Source organism: Charadrius vociferus, unplaced genomic scaffold (genome assembly GCF_000708025.1).
Source record: "Charadrius vociferus isolate BGI_N301 unplaced genomic scaffold, ASM70802v2 scaffold50, whole genome shotgun sequence".
In the NCBI taxonomy this organism is placed as follows: domain Eukaryota; kingdom Metazoa; phylum Chordata; class Aves; order Charadriiformes; family Charadriidae; genus Charadrius; species Charadrius vociferus.
Window position 1 is genome coordinate 2,018,089 of NW_009646445.1, and position 23,340 is coordinate 2,041,428.

Below are 23,340 nucleotides of genomic sequence, written 5' to 3' on the forward strand. Positions count from 1 at the left end.
CAGGCAAAGCATTTGATATATATTGTTACTTTATAATGTTTTGTAAAAGCAAACTTTTCATGAGTTGGGGAAGTTGTAAAGCTTCAACCAAGGTTTTAGCAGTGTCAGTGTTTGCAGTTCAAAGTCCAGGGACTTGTACTCCTTAATCACTTAAGTGCTTTTGAAAACCCCACTGTGAGTTCCCAAGCGTGTGCTTAATATCTTATCTTTTCTGAGGGTGGGGCTGGGAAAATTCTATAAAGAATCTCCAGAATTACTATTGATTTATCAAAAAATTGCAGTGAATTGATGAGATACAAGTCAGCAGTTATGTTTGGAAATGCTATTAAGAGCAGGTAATGAGACTTTAACATTGCATGTTTAAGGAAAAAATTACCTGCATAAGAGTACTTAAGCAGAAATACATTAGGTTATTTTCAATTCCCTATCTTAAGTCTAGAGCAATTTTACTAAAACTGAGTGATATTTTAAAGGTATTGCAAAAGGTATCTTCCTTCAGTTTGTTGTCTGTTTTAATCTAAAGCTTCTTTAGTGCACCTAAACTAAACTGTTTGTAAATGAAGCAATTCTGAAGAAATTAGATTAATTTTGTAAGGAATCAAAAGTCTTTGTATTACATCTCTTTTACGTTAAACCTCTTGAGTAGAGGGTGTGGAACAGTGCAGCATTGACTTTGGACATGGTAATACCGTAAAAAAAAAAAAAAAAAGTCGACTGTATAAGTAGTTGCATTTTAGGGCTTGTTTAGAGTGACTGGTAAACATAATACAGTTTTGTTTCTTTGTAGTCCAGAACAGGTGAACTGCAGCTCACTCTCCTGCTGTGTTCTCTGTATGTGCACACAACATATTAAAGGCTGAATGCCTCCTGCTGATGGGGCTTCTTGGAGATGGGGAAAAAGGTTTGTGACAACAGGAGGAGTGCAGGACTGCTCATTTACTTGTAGGTGCTGTTCCCGGTTTGCGTTCTTGCTTGTGGTTAGTCTTAATTCCATTGAAAGTTTTCCTCTGTCCTTGTGTTTGAATTATACCCTTGATATTTCCTGTAGCAGTATCAGGAAGGTTAGGAGGCTCTTCTGTATTGTCAACAAGGGTGGTGGAATTTCTTCAGTGCCAGTGGAAGGATGTTGCAGTAGTATCCTTGGGAAAGGAGAGAAAGAATCTGCACGCTTAGCTCATCATGATAAAGCTTTGGGATCAAATCTCAGTATGAAGACTGAGAATTACCTGAGTTTGATCACCATTTCTTTGTCGTTCTTCTTGGTAAAAATGTGGGAACACAACACCTTGTGAAACTCCATTTTAGTGTATATTCTAGTTAGTGTACTGTAGTGGGAGTAACATGGTAAGGGAAGTAGAAATTTTCTTGGAACTTTCATGAAGTTAGGTTCATAAATGTCTGTTTGGCATTATTTGTAGGTAATTCTTGTCAAGCCATGAGTAATCTACTACCTTGCACCCTTATATCAACTGTAGTTTGGACCAAGGGAAAAAGCTGTCTGCCTTTATCCAGCTTTGTAAATTGTGTTTAAAGGAAAGGCGATGTAGGCTGTTAGATTCACCCAACCCTACTTTCAGCAGCTGCTGGTTTTAATATAAATGCTTCTAACATAACCTTGTGCTCCTATTCTTTTGGTAACTGTGTGATGCAATTAATCACTACTGTTAAGTCCTTACTGCAGCAAGTGTTCTGGACAGTAAATGCTGCCTTACAAGTTTCCCCCTCAGGATTATCTTTAGTTTAGTGTACAAAAATATGATTGTGTATAGTCGCTGAGGAAACTTTTTTTTCTGTGTGTTGCAGAATGACAACAGTGAAAGACGTCGCCATGACAATAGTGAGCGCAGAAGAAATGACAATCCCGAGTCTGAGACCAATGGACAGCCACAAAACAACATTCAGCAGGTGGTGGAACAAGACGAAGAAGAAGATGAAGAGCTGACACTGAAATATGGCGCAAAACATGTGATTATGTTGTTTGTACCTGTCACACTTTGCATGGTGGTCGTTGTTGCAACCATCAAGTCTGTCAGCTTTTATACACGCAAGGATGGACAGCTGTATGTATCTGTTTTTTTCTTCTATCTTTTAAATGGACTCACTTAAATAATTTTCTTTAATCTCCATTTCTTCAGGAGTCTAATTCAAGCAGTGAACTCCCTCTTGCTTCCCTTTTCCCCTCCACCAGCCCAAGGATAGTTTTGTTTTATTCCTTCCAGAAACCAGACTCTGTATTTGTGGTACTATTGACATTTGTTGTCTGTCGGGTGACCAGTCAGAATAACATCTTGGTTGTTACTGCTTGATTCGAACCCTAGTCCTCATTTTAATGCTTTGTCGTGCCCTGCGGTATTTATAAAATAAACTCAGTCGTGAGTCAAAGCCATTTCAGTTATACTCTGCTAGAATACAAAGATATTGGAAATGGAAAAAAAACTTACTCATTTAAATGAAGTAACATATGTGCCAAGTTCTGGTTTGCCTATGCTGTTTGATAAAGAAATTCAAATGCAAGAGGAAGATAGCTTTATGAAGTTCACTTCTGTTGCAGGTACAGAAACTTTCCTGGCAGGTTTCCTGTATAGATTTTTTTTTTTTTTGGCAAAATATTAATGTTGCCAAAAAAAAGTACTTTCAGTGAAAGCTGATTTGAGAGAAGGGAGTCAAAGAACACTGAGCCTGTCAGAACCTGCAGCAAATCAGTCTAAATGTTCCACTATGAAAACGTTTAGACAAAATGGTTCAAAGTGTGTTTGGCTTTGAAAAGTTTGTATAATGCAAGCATGTCATAAAATATTTCAATAAATTACAAAGTTCTTTTTCACTATCAAAGTTGTTGATCAAATAATTATTTTTTTAATATATTTTATTTATGGTGTTTTCTCCCTCCCCATAATGAAGTGGTTTTTTCCACAGGTTGTTGTATTTCTTTAACAAAAAGAGAGTTGAGCCCATACATTATTTTTTTGAAGTCACTGAGGAACCTTTCATAGTAAATCCACTAGATGGTGTGCTTATCAAGGTCTAACTGCAGTAATAGTCTAATGATTCATAGCATGTGAGTAATTGTATCAAACAACATGTAGTTCTGGTTTTTGTTTGTTTAACAAAGTAGAAAATAGTAGTAATCTAAGAATGTAGGAAAAGCAAGTCTTCTAAGGAATTTTTTTTAAATTAAAGTTTGCCAAATGTGATATTATGCCGCCTTTCAAATTTTGCCTAAGTAGAAAATAGCTGTTGCATTTACAACTCTGAATTGGAAGATTACTGCAATTTAATTTGATGTTGGCCTCACATATCAGAAACATCTGTGCATTCAGTGGCATTTCAGTTGACTCTTTGTTATTGTAGCATCTACACTCCTTTCACAGAAGAGACGGAGACGGTAGGACAGAGAGCCCTGAATTCAATTCTCAACGCAGCTATCATGATCAGCGTTATCATTGTCATGACCATACTCCTGGTTGTGCTTTACAAATACAGGTGCTACAAGGTGAGTTTAAATATAATTGACTTGAGTAATTGTGCTAGTTTTATTTATTAGGACAGATTATTGAGAATGGAACAAAATGAAGCGTTATCAAGGGTGAGTGAGCAGAAGTAGCAGAATTGGTGATTCAATTGACTGTTTCAATTTTGTGACTTCTGTTCCTTTGACACAATGGGGAAGCAAAAGCCCAGTGCTAACACTGCTGGCTGTTTTGTCAGTTTGAATTAGGGTGGCATTGCTTCCTATTCCTCTGAAATGTACCACGTACTGAAATCTTGCTGTGGTCAAGAGCTACAAAGTGCAGACCTGGTCCTGCAATTTGAAATCTATTTGGGGCTTTTCAAGGGTGCCCCTCTCCCCACCCTGCCCCCAGTATAGAAGTGTCCCAACAGTGTGACATTTGCATGACTCTACATGCAAGGCAATATCCTTATAGCAAACACAGAGACTCTAAGGCTCTTTTGTGAAAGACTTCAATCATGTAATGATTTAATCTTGGCAAGTCCAAGCTTAGCATAAATAATTACAATGTCACCTGCCTGGGAGGAGTTGTGATGAAAATTCCTGGTTGTCTTTTGGCCTTAATGACCCATTTGTCAAGGCTTGGCCTAATAAAGTTTGCCAGTGCGGAGTCAGAACCTTGAATCTGTTTTCATAGTTGTAAAACAGGCAGTGGGATCCATTCACTGGCACAAAGCTTTGCTCCACTCTATTTTGTTTTCAAGAGGGGAGAATAGTTTTGGTCTACATGGGTGTGGGTGAAACCTCTTTACAGAGTATCTGTGGAGTGACTGGGAAAATGATTTTTGCCTGAATCTGTGTACAGCTTGGAACAGTATTTTTTAAAGTGTGGACGTTCTATTTTATCACAGTGTGGTGTTAAATCTGAACTGACGAAGGTGGTTGTTTTGTTGGTGTGTTGGTTTTTTTTTTAACTTTCAACTCTGTCCATTCTAATGAAGTCAAATAACTGATGTACTTTACCTAGGCTCCTTGGCAGCCAGTCGGTTCTCCTCTGGTGCTGAAGGCATCAACTAGTTTTCATTAAGCTTTGACATTTCTGGCTTCCTTTTTGACCTTACAAAGCACTGCACTTTCTTCTTACAAAAATAATTGTCGTACTAAAAAATTAGAATGATTAGACAAGAGAAATTTCCTGTAGTTATATTTTATACTAATTAAAAGAAATAATTAACTTATTTTTAGAATTGCTAACAGAGTATTTCAATGCTGCTATACCAGAATGCTGTAAAATGTAGTTACCTGTCCATTGAACTCTATTTCACACGCAGTTCTTTATGTAGAATGTAGTCTAGATTATGGGGAATGGAACTTATAATGAAAGAATGTTAGGGCTCCAGCTGGTAGTGATAATTTGCTTATCTTCACAAGATTTTTATCTGAAAACTCCTTTGAAGAAAGGAAGTACTATTTCAGCTTTACTGCTGTTAGTTTCTTGTGTTTCTCCTGTGTGTGGTAAGTTAAGCGTGGTCCTGATTCTAGCTCCTAAATCTAACCAGAAACAACATCTTCGAAGGTGATTGTATTTGACTAGCTTTTCATTTTAATGTATTTTATTATTCTCTGCATTCTTCATTGTTTTAGTGTGCTTAACCAAAATCCAGCCGCTGCAGCTCATTTTAATTCTCTGCATTCTGCAATCCTTAGTTTTTCTTCAAGTTGTAACAGGCAAAACCGACTCTGTACCAATAATGAATTAGTGTTGAAGCTGTTGTCAAATGAAGAACGAAAATTCTTCAATTAGAAGGCAACAAACCTGTTATGGTATCCTGCTAGGAAAACACTGGCCAAAACTTACAAAAAATACTTTAGAAAAAGCGCTTGTTTGAAAAGAAGCTGATGATGGAAAATGCTATAGCAAATGAGATACTGAGAATAAAACAGACATCTGCGTGTAAAATGCCAACTTATGTTAGGTCTTGAAACTACCTCCTTTAGTACTGTTGGCAGTAGTTATGCAAAATGTGTGTAAACATTTGCTGGACTATGGCCTTGGTGCTTGACCTTGTTAGCATTTTACTCCTTACTAGAATGAAACATTAGTATTCACGTTATTTTCTTAAGTGGTAAGTTTAAGAGCTAGTACTACAAATAGAAGAGCTACAGATCGAAGTCCTGTTATTATTAAAAGAAATTACATGGCTGGCTTTGCTGTTTTCTTAAAATGGTTTCAGCTAATTTTACAGAGAAACAAAATTACTCTTGTTAGATCACTACTCAGATTTGTAGGTAGCTTTACAAGTTGTTTGAAAGTTGGATTCTGTTTCAGGTACCTATCACTCTTCAGCTTTAGTATGCTTTTTTCCCCCCACTTACTATGAGTAGTGACAGCTTGATGGACTGAGACAGATACTTTGGCAGTTTTCCTGCAGCGTCTTTACAGACACCATGCTTATTACGCATGGGAAATATTTAAGTCTTTTTTGAGAATACACTAGCAAATATGGAAAGCCAATATGTTAGATTAGCAAGTTAAATTACAGGGTTTATTAGGTTGAAGGTTAAACTTGAACCTGTTTTGAAAGACAGTGTGAAGGAGGAGAAAGAATGTTTCAAAAATTGCTGAGAATTTTAAAAATGCCTATGAAAAATTTAGTATTAGACTAAATGTACTAAATTACTAACTGTAATAGCTAGATTCTTAATTTGCTAGGAAGTCCTGGTTGCCTCACATAAAGATGATGCCTTTAGTCTGTGTGCATATGGGCTTCACTTTTAAATTAACTTTTGCAAAAAATTTTAAAAACTTCAACATAAGATGCATTCTACTACACGACTTTCATAAGAAGAGAGATATATAACACAATTTCTAAACAGTTTCTGAATAATTTGATCTGGTGTACATATATAGCTACTTTAACTAGTTAATTCTCCACTAAATGTGTCTATTCGAAGCCGTATTTCTTATGTAGCTTGAATTTCTAGATTATTGCTTCTGACTGGTTCTCTACTTGCAATGTTGGGTCTGGTTTTATGTGTAAGATTCTGTGCTGGGAATTTGACAAATATATGTTCCATTCTCAGTTCAGAGATTACCGAAGTTACAGGGCTTTTCAATCACAATTTTTAATTTTGTGCAGTAATATACAAGAGTGGTTGCCAGTGCAAAGTCTGAGTGCCTGTCACTTCCAAGTTTAAATCTAAGTGTGTCCCCACTGAGTAAAACCCTGAACTGTTTTTTGTTAAATTGTTGGGCTCTCATACCAAAATTAGGGATTATGTCTATAGATGACTGATGGAGAATATAGAAATCCTTATATGGTCATTCATCGATGACGTGTTAATTCTGAATTCCAACAGACAAGCACTGAAGGGTTTTCTGTGTTCCAACATTTAATTCTATAACCGCATCCTGAAAATGATTTGGAAGCAGCGCAGGCTTTTTAATTGCACAAAAATCAATCATGTTTTCCATCTATGTTAATACTGGATACTTTTGCTGTGTTATAGTGCCACTGTTATCAAATGGCCTAAAAATACACAGACAGTAGTTTTCATTGTATAGGACCTCTATTGAAAGACCACAAAGCACTTAAAATTCATAAGTGAAAATTGAAATACAATAATGTGTATAGACTAAATATTAATTTAGCAACAACCAAAGAGAGAGATATCTGAATATCATTTTTTTTGCTTTAATCAAAAGGGAAAATAAACTTAAAAGAATTTTTAAGTAGATATTAACTTTAAGATAGCAGATCTTAAAAAAAAAAAAAAAAATCTTGTTTTCCTTTTTTTTTTTTTTTTTTTTTTTCCCCAGGTGATCCATGGCTGGCTTATCATTTCTTCTCTTTTGCTGCTTTTCTTTTTCTCATTCATCTACCTGGGGTAAGTGAACTAAAGCATTAAATGCTATTTTTCATGTATCACTTTTGTATGTATTTATTTTAGAACCAGCCCTTGAATCTTAAGAAGAATGATAGTAAGCTATTGCAATAAAATTTTTAGTTTTATACAGGTTCATAGAGTACGCATAAAAGACAGAGGTATTTATGGGTTTACGGTGCGTCTCATATTGTACAGAAGCTATCCATCACATGCATCATCAGAATAAGCTATCTTCCACTGGGTAGCTTACTCTGCTAGCATATCTTCTGATAACGTAATTTTTCATAGCCATATGACTCAAGGGCAGTTGTTCACTTCATGGCTTTGGTGGTGGGCTGTAGGTGCAAAGGCTGTTTGCATGGGAGTGGTACAAAAGCTGAAAAGAATCTACTCTCTCCCCAAAATATATTGACTGTTTTTCTTTTCAAATCTGGAAGCATGCATTTATCCAGACATCAAGAAAAGTTGTTCATAATATTCGGTATTCTCTAAAATGAGCAACCTGATCAGGGTTTGTAACTACAGTTGTGCCATGAAACTATTATACTGTGAATATTTTTGTACCACTTGATGACAGATACACTTCTCTTTGCAGAAGCTTATTTAATTTGGTCTCTAGGGGGAGAAAATGGTGTTCCTTCAGTCACTGATTTTTGCCAGAAGTGATCTGTGATGCCTCTTTTGTTCAATATTTTCTCTAACCTTAATAACGACTTTTGAAATTAAGGCAATGTGTGCTGCGCAAGTGCAGCTGGGTGGAGGCAAGCTGCCAGGCTCACTTCCTTTGGGTTTGGGCTGGACCTGGCACTCTTCCGTGAGCATGTGTGAATAGAGGGACTGAAGGCTTTCCTGATGCTTTCCTTCACCTGTCCCTTCTGCCTCACAGCAGTGCTGGCTTCCTTTTGCAGATGTCCAGGGAGTGAGGAGGGAGTTTGTAGACTAATTATACTTGAGGCAGTAAGGGGCATCCTATTAACACTGTACATCTCAAAGGCCAGCTAATGACTAAGGAAGACAAATTGCCTGGAGGAAAGTATCATGCAAATTATAAGGTTCTTAGCGGCTTGATGAGTTGGTAGCAGCAGAATCTGCAAAAAGACGTCACAACTGTTTCTTTCATGGGTCAGTGGAAATCACCTGTGGCATGGTGACATCATATTTGTCTATTTTGGTTTTACTTATCGGAGGTCTTAATGGTTTATAGTATTTGGTGTGACAGAGTGACATGGTTCATCCAAAAAAAAAAACTTTTTAATTTAGTGTTTGTGGTGTAGAATAAAAAACAATAACCATGTACATCTTACTTCGAAGTTAGCAAAGTGTCTTTATTCCACAGGCGGCAGGTAAGTAGAGAGAGATCTGCTTGCATGCCTTTAAAGATCCATTATAACCTCACAAGTTCTTATTCTTCTGATTTTTAAAAATCATGAGCATAATCAAAATGAGTAGTTTTGCAGTAATGTCCTTTCCTGTCAATTTCTGCTGTGACTGAGAAGGAAATAGAGCATTAATGAAGATTTTCAGAAGAGTGAAAGAGTTGGTGTGCGAAGAAAACACTGGTAAAATTATCCCCTTTGTGAAGAATAGTTAAGTACTAATTGGAGATAGAATTTGACATTTGTGCCACTATGTTGAATATGAAAATTAAAAAAAAAAAACAAACCTATTCTGAAGCTTGCATCTGTAACTTGTTTCCATTGTTTTAAGCAAATGCAGTCTATATTCTTTTCCCTTTTTTTTTTTTTTTTTTAGTGAGGTTTTTAAGACGTATAACGTTGCCATGGACTACATTACAGTGGCACTCATGATCTGGAACTTCGGTGTTGTGGGAATGATTTGTATACATTGGAAGGGTCCACTTCGGCTCCAGCAGGCATATCTCATTATGATAAGCGCTCTCATGGCCTTGGTGTTCATTAAGTACCTTCCAGAATGGACTGCGTGGCTTATCCTGGCTGTCATTTCAGTGTATGGTAAGGTCTGGGGCAAGACATAGTAACAGGTGTTATGGTGGGAATTTCTTCTATTCCCTGACTTTTCCATTTGTCTGATGAGAGAAAAAAAAGAAAAGGTGTGTGTGTGTGGGAGGAATATCATCCAACATAGTGGATAAGGTGATTACAGACTTTAGAAATGAGATCATGATCTACATGGAGATTGGTCCCCTGCAGCTACGGGGCTTTGTGTGACTGTGTGATGCCATCTTCATGTTTTCTGGATTTTCTAGGTGCTTTGGAGGATGAGAATTGAAGTAATTCTGGAGAGGAAGAGATAAGAGATCTATGTTGCCATTTTGATCTCTTCTAGGAAGATGGAGAGCTTTTGGCTTCTAATTTTCCCCAAGAATACTTGGAAGCTGTTGTATGTTCAGAATTTAGGAGCTTGTTATTTGGGTGCGGTCCCGTACAGGCATAGATCTGCCCAACCTATGAATTGCTCAGATTTGTGGGCATAGAAACAGGACCCTCATCCATGCCTAGTAATATAATGAGAAGGAGGCAAGGAAGGATTAAAGGCAGTTTTCCGTGCTCAAAGTCATTTTGCATTTAGAAGGATATAGTTGTGAGATCTGTTTCTGTTCCGTTTTGTTTTTTAAATGAAAATAAAAATAATTTGAATTATCACATATGCTTTTTCAAAATGATGACTGAGAGGTGCCTAGTTGTAGTCTTGTCATAAAACTTTAGAGGGCACTGGACACTTTTGGTAAGAAGATCACTTTGTATCCAGATGCTGATTTAGTTCCCAGGCAAGACTAAAATCCGGTTGCTTAGACATAATTAAAACATTACAGCTAAGTGTATCCATGAAGATGTGCTCTTAACTTGAATTTTTTTCAAAGCACATAAGTGTACTCTGAAATTCTCTGATAATGATAAAGGCTCAGAATCTGTCCAGTTGTCGAAGTGCAGGGTTAATAAGATTTGATTAGCTCTGGTAGGTCAGTTTACTCCTTAGGTGTCCTCTGCCTTCAGAGGGAGGGAAAATGTCCCTCTTGTATGCTTAGTGGTCATAAGGCACATTAAGGAAACCTTCCCATTCTCCCTCCCAACTTCCACCCTTCATATGACAGGAACAAATCTGAGTATTCCAAGCATTCAGCCTTTATTCAGTGACTGCAAAAGGAAATTACTCTTCAGGTCATGTTCCAAGACCATAACGTGGTTGTTTTGAGTAAAGGGAGGTAAGTTTCAAAGCCTGTGACCCCACACTAAGAATTCTTTACTTGGATGGAACCAGCAGTGGTGCTGGGGCAATTGGCTCAGGTGCAGAAGGCCTGCTCTGTGCAACATAAAGCTCCTGACAAGTAAGCTGTTCCTTTTTGTGTCAGGTTGTGTTTCATATGAATTTAAAGACATGCAGTGAGTGGACAACTGCTAAAGGTAGTAGCAAAGTTAATATGTAAATGTTACAGCTTTCTATCCAAATATGCAAGACAAGGGAAAAGTAGCTGAGGTTGTTTGTGGAGTTGCAAATTTCATTAACAAACCATCAATATTCAGGTCAGAAAGCAAATGGAGTATCTGATAGATCAGCTGTGCTTTGGTCTGTATGAGCAACTTGTACAGTCATCCATATCATGATTGCTTTTCAGTTAATTTTTACTTGTTCGCCCAGTTTCATATACTTCACACGAACAAGAATTGAGGGAAGCAACAAGAAGCTGCTCTTCTTTTGTTATGCTAAATATGCTTTGAACACCTCTCAAATCTATGCAAACACAGCATTTTTCTGCAATGCAATGCAGTTGTCCCTACTTCACGGACGTTATGTAAGCCTCACTTACCAAGTGTCTTAAAATTTGTTTTAGTATTAAACTTGGGTTAAGAAAAGTTTTGATAGTAGAAAGCAAGCATGGGTGTTTCCAAGATGTTAGTTGAGTGGTAGCTATTCTGAATTATGTGCTTTCAACTTGCAAGTCAACATACAGACACAGATACATTTGCAGTTGCGTTATATCTTAAGTGAGGAACATCACATTTAAAAAAGTGTATATATATTACAGCAATATGTAAAATAGGTTGTATAATTGAGAATATTAAAAGGTATTCCTGTAGGATACTGACTTGTGGCCAATGGCTCTCTCAGGAATCTGTGTTCAGGATAGCATTTTATCTTACTGCCAGTCTCTGCAAGTGCTATAGAAAAACCTTCTTGTAAGTAAGTCTGCAGTGATGTAAGATCTGTTCGCACTTCCTTTCAGATTTGATTGCTGTCCTGTGTCCTAAAGGTCCTCTTCGTATGCTAGTTGAAACAGCTCAAGAGAGAAATGAAACTCTCTTCCCAGCACTTATTTACTCCTGTAAGTACATTTCGTTAAATACTTTAAATTTGCAATCACCCACCCAGATGAAGTGATTTTTCTCATTTTTCTGTGTTTTAACATGATGCTTGTCAGGTGGAATTCTTAGTTTGTTCACTTGGGCCTCAGTTTTCCTTTCACTGTTGACTCAAAAATATGGAACATCTTCTGGCCTAAGATCTTTCAAGAAAAAAACATGCATGTGTTGTTACAAAATATGAACAGGAAATATGGTAATGCACCTTGTTTTGGCCAAAGGAGGATGTTTTTAGGCTGTGAATTAAGCCTATTCAAAGCCAGTACTTGTTTTCAGAAAATATTTATCAGCTTTCAGTGCTTAAATAACCTGTGTGTTACTGGAAGGAAAGGGAAAAATTGCCAGGAAGAGATTCGTTTACAGAACTGTTTTCTCCAGGGCATGTCTTTTTTGACACATTATTTCTCCCTGCAGTTGCGAAAAATAGCCTACTGAATGCAAATTGCTGTTATGACCAGTGTATCAATTAGTGTGTAATTCCACTGTTTCTGAAGTTTCACATTGCTATATGGGTAATCAGTGAAATAGGTTATAGCATAATCATTACGTTACCAGTGCTCAAGACAGGTCTGTATTTGGAAGCAGGAAGTGTGTTGTAGACTGACTGGCTGCTTTAGGGACAAGTTTACACTGGAGAAAGGGAAGAGGTTTCTTTATGTGTTGCTCTTGCTGTGTTTTACTGATACTACTCATAGCTGCCCGTTCTTTTTTGTGGGAGGAGAGGTTAACACTGAGAAATCACAAACTTGAATTAAAGTACACCATTTAAGTGTGAAAACATTTCATTACCTCCAGATGGGAGAATTCTTTGTGATGGTGGGGGCAGAGAACAATTAATGACATGCATGTATCTAAATTAGAGAGACATGGATTTGATGGATAGATCACGCTAGTGGAAAAGGAATTGGCTAGATGGTCGCACTCAAAAAGTTGCAGTCAACGGCTCAATGTCCAAGTGGAGACCAGTGATGAGTGGTGTTCCTCAAGGGTTGGTACTGGGACCAGTGCTGTTTAACGTCTTTGTCAGTGACATGGACAATGGGATGGAGTGCACTCTCAGCAAGTTTGCCAATGACACCAAGCTGTGTGGAGCAGTCAACAGGCTAGAGGGAAGGGATGCCATCCAGAGGGACCTGGACAGGCTTGAGAAGTGGGTTCATGCAAACCTCATGAAGTTCAACAAGGCCAAGTGCAAGGTCCTGCATGTGGGTCAGTGCAATCCCATGCACAAATACAGGCTGGGAAGAGAATGGATTGAGAATGGCCCTAAGGAGGAGGACTTGGGGGTCTTGGTTGACAAGAAGCTGAACATGAGCCAGCAGCGTGTGCTTGCAGCCCAGAAAGCCAACCACATCCTGGGCCGCATCAAAGGAAACATGGCCAGTAGGTCGAGGGAGGCGATTCTGCCCCTCTACTCCACTCTCGTGAGACCCCACCTGGACTACTGCGCCCAGCTCTGGGGCCCCCAACATAAGAAGGACATGGACCTGTTGGAGCAAGTCCAGAGGAGGGCCACGAAGATGATCAGAGGGATGAAGCAGGTCTCCTACAAAGACAGGCTGAGAGAGTTGGGGTTGTTCAGCCTGGAGAAGAGAGGGCATGGCAGAGACCTTATAGCAGCCTTCCAGTATTTAAAGGCGGCCTACAGGAAAGATGGGGAGTGACCTTTTATCAGGGACTGTAGTGATAGGAAGAGGGGTAACAGTTTTAAACTGAAAGAGGATAGATTTAGATAAGATATTAGGAAGAAATTCTTTATGTGAGGGTGGTGAGACACTGGAACAGGCTGCTCAGAGAGGTTGTGGATGGCCCATCCCTGGAGATGTTCAAGGCCAGGTTGGATGGGGTTTGAGTAACCTGGTCTAGTGAAAGATGTCCCTGCCCATGGCAGGGGGGTTGGATCTAGATGGTCTTTAAGGTCCCTTCCAGCCCAAACCATTCAATGATTCTATGAACTTTGATGCAGATACTGCCTCTGACTTGGGGTACCTCAGTGCCAGTCTTAATAGACCTTTTTACTTGCAGATAAAAGAACTAATTACTGGAAAAAACTAAAGAAATTGTTGATTCAGATTTTCAGAGTGGACCTCATATAGTAGTAATTTCTCTGGCAAGAGCTGTTGCCATTTAATTTTTTTCAACATCTACTAAGAATAAAACTTTTATTTACCAAATTCTGTAAATGCGCATTGTAGCTGGTATTGGCTGTGTTCCAGGTATTACTGTGCTTTTATGAGAGTAAAATTGCCTGTTGCTATAGATAATTGTATCAAAAAAAAAAAGAAAAAGAATGGATTGATGCCAGTACTATCTCAGAATTGCATACATCTGAAGATATGATTAGCTATGCTGTTTTGTTTGTTGGGTTTTTTTTTAATAGCAACAATGATATGGCTAGTGAACATGGCTGAGGAAGATCCAGAAGCCCAACGGAAGGTTTCCAAAAACTCCACTTACGATAAACAAGGTGAGTTTTTCTTTGACAAGCCTTTATAGTTGTCATTTTATTGGAATGCATGTTTGTGGGTACTTATTTTTTAGCTGTTTAAGTGTCCTGGTTGCTGTAGAAGCTGTAGAAGAGTGGAAGCATAGAGGCCTATTAGGAATGATGAATCTGTCAGGACTTCAAAAATTGCTTACTTATTGTGCAGTTAATGTTCTTGCATTCATTTTTTCTGGGGTCCAGGGTGTTGGTGGTGAAATGACTCTCAATGGACAAGTATTGACTAAGCTCACTTGCTTGTCACAGTGGGATGTTGTAGTATAATGCTAACTCATTTATACTCGTATTAAATAGAAATGTGTCTGGCCCTCTTGGCTATGCAAACTATGAGAGTTCATTTCTAAACTATGAGAATTTATTTCTTAAATTGTGATCTTTAAATTAGGTCACCACAGAACTGCCGCTCTGTTATGTCAAAGTACTCCTGAATATTAGGACTTGACTGCAACATGTAGATGCTGTGCCTGCAGAGTGCACATTGACTCCTGGTTGTTTAAATAAGTATTAAAATCCGAAGTGAGAATGTCTTGTAATGGTGTGTGCCAATGTTAGATGTTGCTAAATATTATGGAATAGCTCTTTTTTCCTTATTCTTCTATGATCTTATGTGTGGAGAGATTGTTGTGTTTTAGAAGGCACATTTTTGAAGGAGATCTTAAATGCCTTTCTTCCTTTGAGCTCCGGCAAACCAGACTCAGAATGAAGATGCTGAAGCAGATGATGGCGGCTTTAGTCAGGAATGGCAGCAACAACGGGACAATAGAATAGGACCCATTGAATCAACGCCTGAATCACGTGCTGCTGTTCAGGCTCTACCCAGTAACTCTCAAACAAGTGAAGACCCCGAAGAACGTGAGTATGGAGTACTGTGGCTGAAAGACTTAGTAAATCTGAAGCTGCCTAGTCTTAGGCACCCTGACTGCAGAGACAGAGTATGCTGTGAGCTAATAGCAAGCTGAGCAGCTGCTCTTGCTCATGATCAGTACTGACATGCCTCGTAGAAATAGATGGAGTTGCTTTTTAGTAGCTTTTGGGTTTGCTGCAAGAGTGAGTAATATTGACCAAATTGATCTTCAGTTTGGTACACAGACTCAGAACTTTAATAGTACGACCTGCTTGCAGGCCATTATACAGTCAGTTGCATTAGCTTCTATCTTTTTCACGCAGTGTTCTGCTCTGTGTTGCCTCGTTTGGATTATAGGCCCTATAAATGCAGTCATTAACTTTTTTGCCTCAAGATTAAACTACTATAATCCATTCTGTAGAAAGCAATGTTTAAAACCTAATTGGAGACTGAAATGAATGCAGAATGCCATTGGCTTGCTTATTTTTCTCCAGCATCTTGCTGAGGTGCAGTATCTTTGGAGAGCATATGACATCAATACTCAGATATCTGTTTTAACAGACTCGTGATTTCCAGTTGGAGTTTAAGCTGCTATTAGATTTGCAAAGCTCTAAATAAATTAAGGTCTGTCTGTATAATAAACTGCACTCCCTATGTGATGCTGCCATATTTAGCAGGTGCAGCTATTTCCTCTGATTCTCAGGTGCTCCTCTGTTTAAAAATACAGACTTCGACTTTAAGAATTATTTTAGAATTTACTTTGTCCCAAAAATTCCAAATTCAGAGTGTGTTGCAAATCCATTTTCATATCTAGAGCTTAGAAAAATAACATTAAGATGGAAAAATTTTAGGAACTGGGCTATTTTAGTTAGTTAACTGGTTAACTATAACTCTTGTCTGGACAGACGAATAATTTTTTCCCTCCTGTATTCCTACAGCGAGTAGTAATGACAGACGTGCAGTGATCCTGTCAGACTTGTCAGCCAGCATTAGCTTACTAGAAGTTTGGAGCAGCTCATTAGAAATTTGGAGAGTTCGCTTGTGTGGAAGGAGTTACCTAGCAGTTGCCTTTGCGTAATGTTCTGTCACGCTGAAAGCAAGCATCCAAGTTTTGTTTCAGCAGTTAAAGAGAGTTTCGGCGCTTAAAAGCTTTTCATGAATGCGCTGTTCTAGACATATATTGGAGGCCTGCCAAAAGAGAGTAGGGTTGCCTTTTTTCTTTTCCCTTTTCCCCTTTTTTCCCCCCTCTTTTTTTCCTTCTCCTTTCTTTTTCTCCCCAGTGGTCAACCAGGCATTGACTTCTATTTTGATGCTCTCAGTTCCTCTTAGAACTCAAAAGTGAGTTTTGGGCTGGACTGTAATCAGGTGACAAAGTAAACAATAGGCCAAATGGAAACAGCTGGTGACCTGATATTGGCCTCTCTGACTTCATATCTTGGACTAAAGGCTCAGAAAGTGAATTGGCGTTCAAGAAATCTTCGTTATTTTGTTTGTAGAAATAATTGAGTATTGTGCTCCCAGAGTTGTTGCTAAGGTGGTAGTTACTATTTAAAAGAATAAGACATTAACTCCTGAGTTTTCCTAAACCTCACACCTTGGACTAAATATATGTTGGTTTTATGTCTCTGTGATATGCTCTGTAATTACTCACAAGTGCTTTTTAGAACTACCTTAGTAAGAATTCTGTGGGAAAATTGGGATGGCAGTGGAATATTTTGCTGGGTATGGGTTTCGAACTGGCAAATAAAATGTCATCTGCAAGGGACTTTGTTTTCCCCCTCTTTTGTTCAGCGTAAAAGAATAGTGCTTCAGTATTCTGTTGAATATGACGTGACAACCAAAAGTGGACATCTGCCCAACAAACACAATTACAAATACCTGAGTTTGTATATATTGCATTTGTACGTACAGGAGACTCTGAACATAGAAGAATTCTAATTATAGGATGAGTGGTGTAATGTTCCTAAGCCATCTTGTTTCACAACAATTTTTCTTTATCACTTGTTTCAGGAAAATAAAACATTCTTATTAGCAAGTCTCGTTGACACTTAACGTAAATCTGTAGTATCCTCTGACAATTACTGATATGTAATATTAGCAGACTGTCTGAAACTTAATGCTGCCATATATTCACTTTTGCAGGAGGAGTAAAGCTGGGTTTAGGAGACTTCATTTTCTACAGTGTCCTTGTTGGCAAAGCCTCTGCAACAGCAAGTGGGGACTGGAATACAACTTTAGCATGTTTTGTAGCCATATTAATTGTGAGTATAATATAATTTTATAATAGCGATAGTGTCTGTTCATCAGGGACAAAGTCATACCTGCTAAACTTTTTTCTTTCGAATTCATTTATTTGGTGGCCATACTGAAAACTGATGAGGGCTTTAGCTGTGATCATTATTGGCTCTACATCTGTCACTTAAGCCTTTAGTTTTGGAAGGCATGAACTGTATCTTGTATTTCTGTGGGACTAATGTTCATATATATAATATTTTGATTGTCAGAGTTCCCTAATTTCTACCTATGTTTTTTTGTTGTGTTTTTTTTTCTTCCCCTCAGGGTCTGTGCCTTACACTTCTGCTTCTTGCGATCTTTAAGAAGGCCTTACCAGCTCTTCCAATCTCCATAACCTTTGGGCTAGTTTTTTACTTTGCTACAGATAACTTGGTGCAACCCTTTATGGACCAGCTAGCGTTCCATCAGTTTTATATCTAGCACACTTGATGCTGGTATTCTACGGATATTTGTAGCAAACCTGGGAGGAGGAAAAATGTTTTTCCCTCAGTTCTCAAGTGAGGCTGAAGTTTAATACTCAAGATTCCAAGCCTGAATCATTACAGCTTCCTTCAATGGTGGTTTGTTGGGTGTATTTTCCTGAGGCAACTGCTGCACTGGGCACCATATGAATTTTCCTGTGTGAAAGTTGGCTCCTTCTTGATGGCCGGTCTAAACCGGTGCTATTATATCAGAGGTAATCTGATATACATATCTCTGGTAAGGACCACCTGTGTGAAAATTGCTAATGCTTCCACCAGCAATGTGATCTCTTACCACAGGTTAATTATTTTCACAGCATTAAGGGTGCTCAGGACTTCCTTGATGTTAACAGAGGAAGCTGACAAATCACATGGAACTTGTCCCTGAAGAGACAGATCCCAATTCAGACTTCTTCAGCAGTGATTTTTTTGACAGTGGAGTCCTGACTCTGCTTTGTGTAACGAGAAAGGACTTTGTACTAATTCGACAAAGGGAGAAAGTACTGTCACTCTAAGAGTGCTCCACCACTTCATAGCCTCTGTGCCTGAGTGTGCTTGGTTTAGTAAATTTAAAAGCTTTTTTTTTTTTTTTCCACACTGGAACTAGAGCCTCTTCTCAGTTTTAATACTTTGTATCCTCAAGCATGGAGTGCGCCTTCTGTACACCTGCTCCAGTTTATGTAGCTACTTAGACTTGGACTGAATTACTTGGCATTAGTGGATCATAAGGTCCTAATTTGGATCTTAGATTCTAAAAGGTTAATAAACTACATTAAAAAGCAATTTCAGGACTTACTCTTTGTGCTCATGCAAACTGTTTTGCTAGGACACCATTTCAAACCCTGTGTTTGAGAACAGTCACTAACAGCACGGACTGCGTTGTTGGTATATGTTCCTTCTAATGAAATTCTTATGAAATAAGTAGGCATTTGCAGCAATCCGAGATGGAGTTTATCTTGCCAGATCTAGAGGCCAAAGTGCTATTAGCAGCACTTCTGACGCATCACTGAAACTTTTCCTCTTCAAAAATGTGGTTTATACTTCTGTTGACCTGAAGTATTGGTCACTCGACCATCTAAAGCTGCAGGGGATATTTTTTTTGTGCAGTATCTTTGTTGGTGAGGATACTTAAGTTAGGGGAGACATTACTTAATGTTACCAAGGACTAAAATTTGTGATCCTCTTCACTTTAATTAACCTCTCCTGTGAGGAACCGAAGACTGGAGAAATGAAAGACGACTCAAAATCACTGAAAAGAAGATAGGAGATTTTCAACTTCTTGCAAGAAAAAGAATTGATTCAAACCTTAAAACTGCTAAACTCTGTTTCCTTCTTCATTTGGAAGAACTCACTTATGAATAATTGCTTGGAAATGAGACTTGTGTGAGATGAAGTTGGTTTTGCTGTAGGCTCTTACTCTGTACAAGTCTGGGTTTTTTTCTGAGGGAAGGATAGGGAGTTGATACTATTGACGGGCATTCCATTTTACTTGTATCTTGGAGTCCTTGCCAAGTAGAACAACTATCAAAATCCTGATGCAAGCTCCTTTTACCTTTTTTCTGGGGCTTTGTTTCAGTGCCTATAGATTCAAAGGACTGACACGTTACAGATGCTCACCAACGGTTGCCCAAATAAGGGAAGAAAAGCTGTGATGTATAAATCTGCTTTAAAACCAAGAAAGGCTTACTTTGATTGTCCTTGGAAACATCTGTCTCTTTTCCAGTATGACTTGCTAACTGTACATTTTCATAAAATATATTGTCTTGTCTCCTCTAAAGTACTTTTATTCATCTCATTTGTGTGCTGATTCATCGTGGATAGCATTAATAAACTAACCATATCAAAATTGCTTACACTGACTTTTCAAGTCAGACTTGCTTGTGTTTTCTAGCTTTAGTCACTGTTCCATATTTTGCTGCAATGAAGCCTGACTTAAACCAGGTTGGTTGTGTTGTTGTTTTGGTTTTTTTTTAACAAGACTTCGAGTTGTTTTTATACTATTGTAACTTGTCCCTTTCCTGAGCATTATATCTATTCCCTTGTGTTTTATTGTGCATCCTAACTATTGTTTCATTGTATAGAATAGATTTGCTGAGAGTTGGCATCACTAGCATCTGTTTGCATATCTGAGCCAATTATCAGTTAAGAGTTGTTACTTAAATGCAGCAGTCATCTTTATTGGGGTTTTTTTTGGCTTAAGTATGCACCACGGGAGCATTAGGTCCATTAGGCATTGCTTTAGGATCTATAGAAATGCACAAAAGCCTTTCCACATACTTGAATGGGTGTTAGATGTACAACCCAAGGAAGAGCTCAGAATCTTCAAACACTAAATTGCCGGTCTTCCACTCCCCAGAACTGCTTTTGCTGTCCTGAAGTTTTAATTTCTGAGCTAGTGTGGAGTTACAGTGGTGTAGACTATAAAATTTATGTTCACAGAAACTGTTCAAGTTTAGGTATTTGAATCTCAAAATAAATTCAGAATATAAATTGCTTTTCAAGCCCAGGCTGATACATGTTAAACTACACTGCTTATTACCAAGTCTTACATACACCTTTAGAAAACAGATGAAATTTTCTAGATTTGCCCTCTTGTGCCAAGTCATGGTAGCTTATATTCCAAATGAGATCTTGCAACTAAAGATCATCGCATACTTGGGTCCATAAGGTTCAGTTGAGAATAGTTTTTGTCTGCATTTGCGTGTTTACTACATAAGCGTGAAGGTTGTGTCACTTTTCTCTCCTTTGTCTTAAAACACCAATCTAATTTGAGGTCATGAACCATTTCAGCTTGGTTAGCTTAGTATAACTGAAAGACTTCTGATATGTAGTCTGCATTTTTGAGAGAGTTTTCATTATTATTAATTTACTATGTTAAGGACAGACAGCACATTAGACTGTAGCTCTGAAAGAACTATTTTGTAACCCCAGTAGCTAGATTCATCTCCTTTGTGCCCAAGCAGACTGACTGGTAACTGTTGCGTGACTCTTTCAGCATTCATACGTTGAAACTGGGTATCATGACAGCTTTCTCTTCCCTTTCAGCTACATCAATGATTAGTCTTCTTTGTCTAAGCTTCAAATAAATAAATGAGAAAACATAATACTGAGTTACAGATTTGTGTAAAACCCAGCCACTTTCGCTTTTCTTTTTTTCTTTTTTTTTTGTCTGTTGAGGAATTTAATCTAGAGCAAAAAAGAAAGATCCCTGGAAGCTGGTCTTGTAACAAAGGTGTATGATGCTGTCATATCTATGTATGGCTATTATGGTGGCACTCAAATTCAAATGTCATCTGTGTGAGGTGAGTCTTGGAGGTACGCACGTGATATTGCAACACATTCAGAATAGTTCTGACTGGGCAGACGATGACTTCTTTGAGCCAAATAATCAAGGGCTGTGCTCCACTAAAAATGGCTGATCTCAATGTACAAAGCAGACCCTGACTATTTCAGGCATAGGAGACTGGTGCTTCTTGGATATATAGATGTATATCTGTACCTATAGAGAAGTAGATGTGTATTATATGTATTCTGGACCTGTAGATGACAACTGTTCTGCCATTAGTGCAGTCAAGAATTAAATATGCAGAAGTACATTTGGGGCGGATGGTACTATATGACGAAACTTCTCAAAATGCTTTATTTAAAAAAAAATAAATTGGCAATGATGCTGTTGCAATGAGTTTAATAGACTGTGGAACATGTCTGCACTGTGATTGCATCTCAGTGGTAACTTGGTCATTGGGAACGCTGAAACATGAACTAGAACAGAATTCTTTTACACTCAAAGCATTTGCTGTTTTCTTTTTTACAAACACTGGTTTGTACCTAATCTGAATTGAATGTTAATGTTTTTTAAACACCTTTCCGGTTCTTGATAAGATACGTTTTTGATAGATTATTGCAATTTTTCCTGTATTTGTCAAATTATTAAAATAAAAGTTGCATGAATCCTGTCTTATCTTGCCTTTACTATATTATTTTAAAGCCATTACTTAAAGCTGTTGGAGGCCTAAGCACTGTAGCTATTTTTATTCAGCATTTAATGAGTAAGATTCCTGTCTTAAGACACTTAAGTAGCTGCTTTATTTCCCAGCGGAACGGCTTCAAACTGATTTCTGTAGAAGTGCTTTCTTCTAAAAGCTACTTTCTGTATTCATTTAAAGAGTGGGTCAAAGCCTGTTGCAAAAGCACCCATAAGGTACAATTAAGGCATGAAAAAAGGATATGAGATTATACTGAAACACCAGCTGGCACAATGAAGATCAGTGTTACCCAGGAAAAATACATAGGATGCTCAGAAAGAAAACACTTCATGAACAGTAGTGTGTATTGTTATTTTGTGTTGGTTTCCTATCAATACAATTGAAGAAGAGCTTTTCGCTAGTGGCATTTTTTTGGTTTGTTTTGGAGAAGTATTCACTGCAAAGTTCAAATTTTGTCCAAGTTAATTGACTGCTAGTGAACATGTTTCTTTAGGGGATTGCCTTGTCTCTGCATGGAAGGCTTGCATGGAAGACCTAAAGTGAGGTCTGTCCATCCTGACAAGTAGAAAGTCAGGCACGGGTGGGAGGAGGCTTTCATGGATGAGCAAGGAGCTCCTAACTGAACCCCAACAGGAAGTGTCGAAGAGGTGAAGCAGGGGCAGATGACCCAAAAGAGGCATAGAGTTGCTTTCTGATTTTGCAGGGATAGGGTTAGGAAAGCCAAGGCCTCTCTGGAGTTGAGTCTGGCAAGGGATGTGAAGGGCAAGAAGAAAGGATTCTCCAACTATACAAACAGCAAAAGGAAGACTAGGGGAAAAAGGTGCTCCCCCTGCTGAATGGGGCAGGGGAACTTGTGACAAATGACATGGAGAAGGCTGAGGTACTTGTTACCTCCCTTGCCTCAGTCGTTATTGGGAAGATTGCCCTTAAGGAATCCCATACTTCTTGAGACTGGAGGGAAAGTCTGGAACAAGGTAGACTTAACCTTGGTGGAAGAGGCCGGGTTAGGGAGCATGTAAACAAACTGGGTATATTTAATCCTGAGGCCTGATGGGTTGCACCTATGAGTGCTGAGGGAGCTGGTTGATGGCATTGTGAGGCTGTTCTCAATTGTCTTTGAATGGTCATGGCAGCTGGGAGAGGTTCCTGAAGACTGGAAGAGAGCAAATTTCACTCCTATCCTCAGAAAGAACAGGAAAGAAGAGTTGAGCTACAGGCCAGTCAGCCTCACCTCAGTCCCCTGGAAGTTGGCACCGAAAATCATCCCGCAAAGCACTTCCAAATACATGAAGGACAAGAGGGTGATTGGGAGTAGTTAGCATGGATTTATAAAGGGGAAATCACAGTTGACCAACCTTGTTGCCTACTACAATGAGGTGACTGGCTTGCTGGATGAGGGGAGAGTAGCTGATGTTTACTTTGACTTTTGTAAAGTCACCATCTCCCACAACTTCATCATAGACAAGCAGACAAAGCATGGGTTAGTTAAGTGGATAGTGAGAAGGACTGTAAAGTGGCACAATGCTCAGATCCAGGGGGTTGTGATCAGCACGAAGTCCAGTCGGAGGCAAG

At 38.5% G+C, this 23,340-nt stretch overlaps 1 protein-coding gene across 3 annotated transcripts in view; it reads left to right on the forward strand.

Annotated features, from left to right (window-relative positions):
• Window positions 1-18,245, forward strand: part of PSEN1 (presenilin 1) — a 21,364-nt gene extending 3,119 nt beyond the window's left edge. For 2 of the 3 annotated variants that reach the window (XM_009882335.1, XM_009882319.1), the window contains 9 exons: window positions 1,804-2,060; window positions 3,352-3,493; window positions 7,272-7,339; window positions 9,092-9,312; window positions 11,544-11,642; window positions 14,060-14,146; window positions 14,861-15,034; window positions 17,169-17,287; window positions 17,586-18,245. In XM_009882335.1, the coding sequence (XP_009880637.1) occupies window positions 1,804-2,060; window positions 3,352-3,493; window positions 7,272-7,339; window positions 9,092-9,312; window positions 11,544-11,642; window positions 14,060-14,146; window positions 14,861-15,034; window positions 17,169-17,287; window positions 17,586-17,741 (1,323 nt within the window). In that variant the 3' untranslated portion in view covers window positions 17,742-18,245. Of the gene's footprint in view, window positions 1-1,777; window positions 2,061-3,351; window positions 3,494-7,271; window positions 7,340-9,091; window positions 9,313-11,543; window positions 11,643-14,059; window positions 14,147-14,860; window positions 15,035-17,168; window positions 17,288-17,585 lie in introns of all 3 variants that reach the window. The other variant, XM_009882327.1, reaches the window with a different exon arrangement.
• The last annotated feature ends 5,095 nt before the right edge of the window (window positions 18,246-23,340 follow it).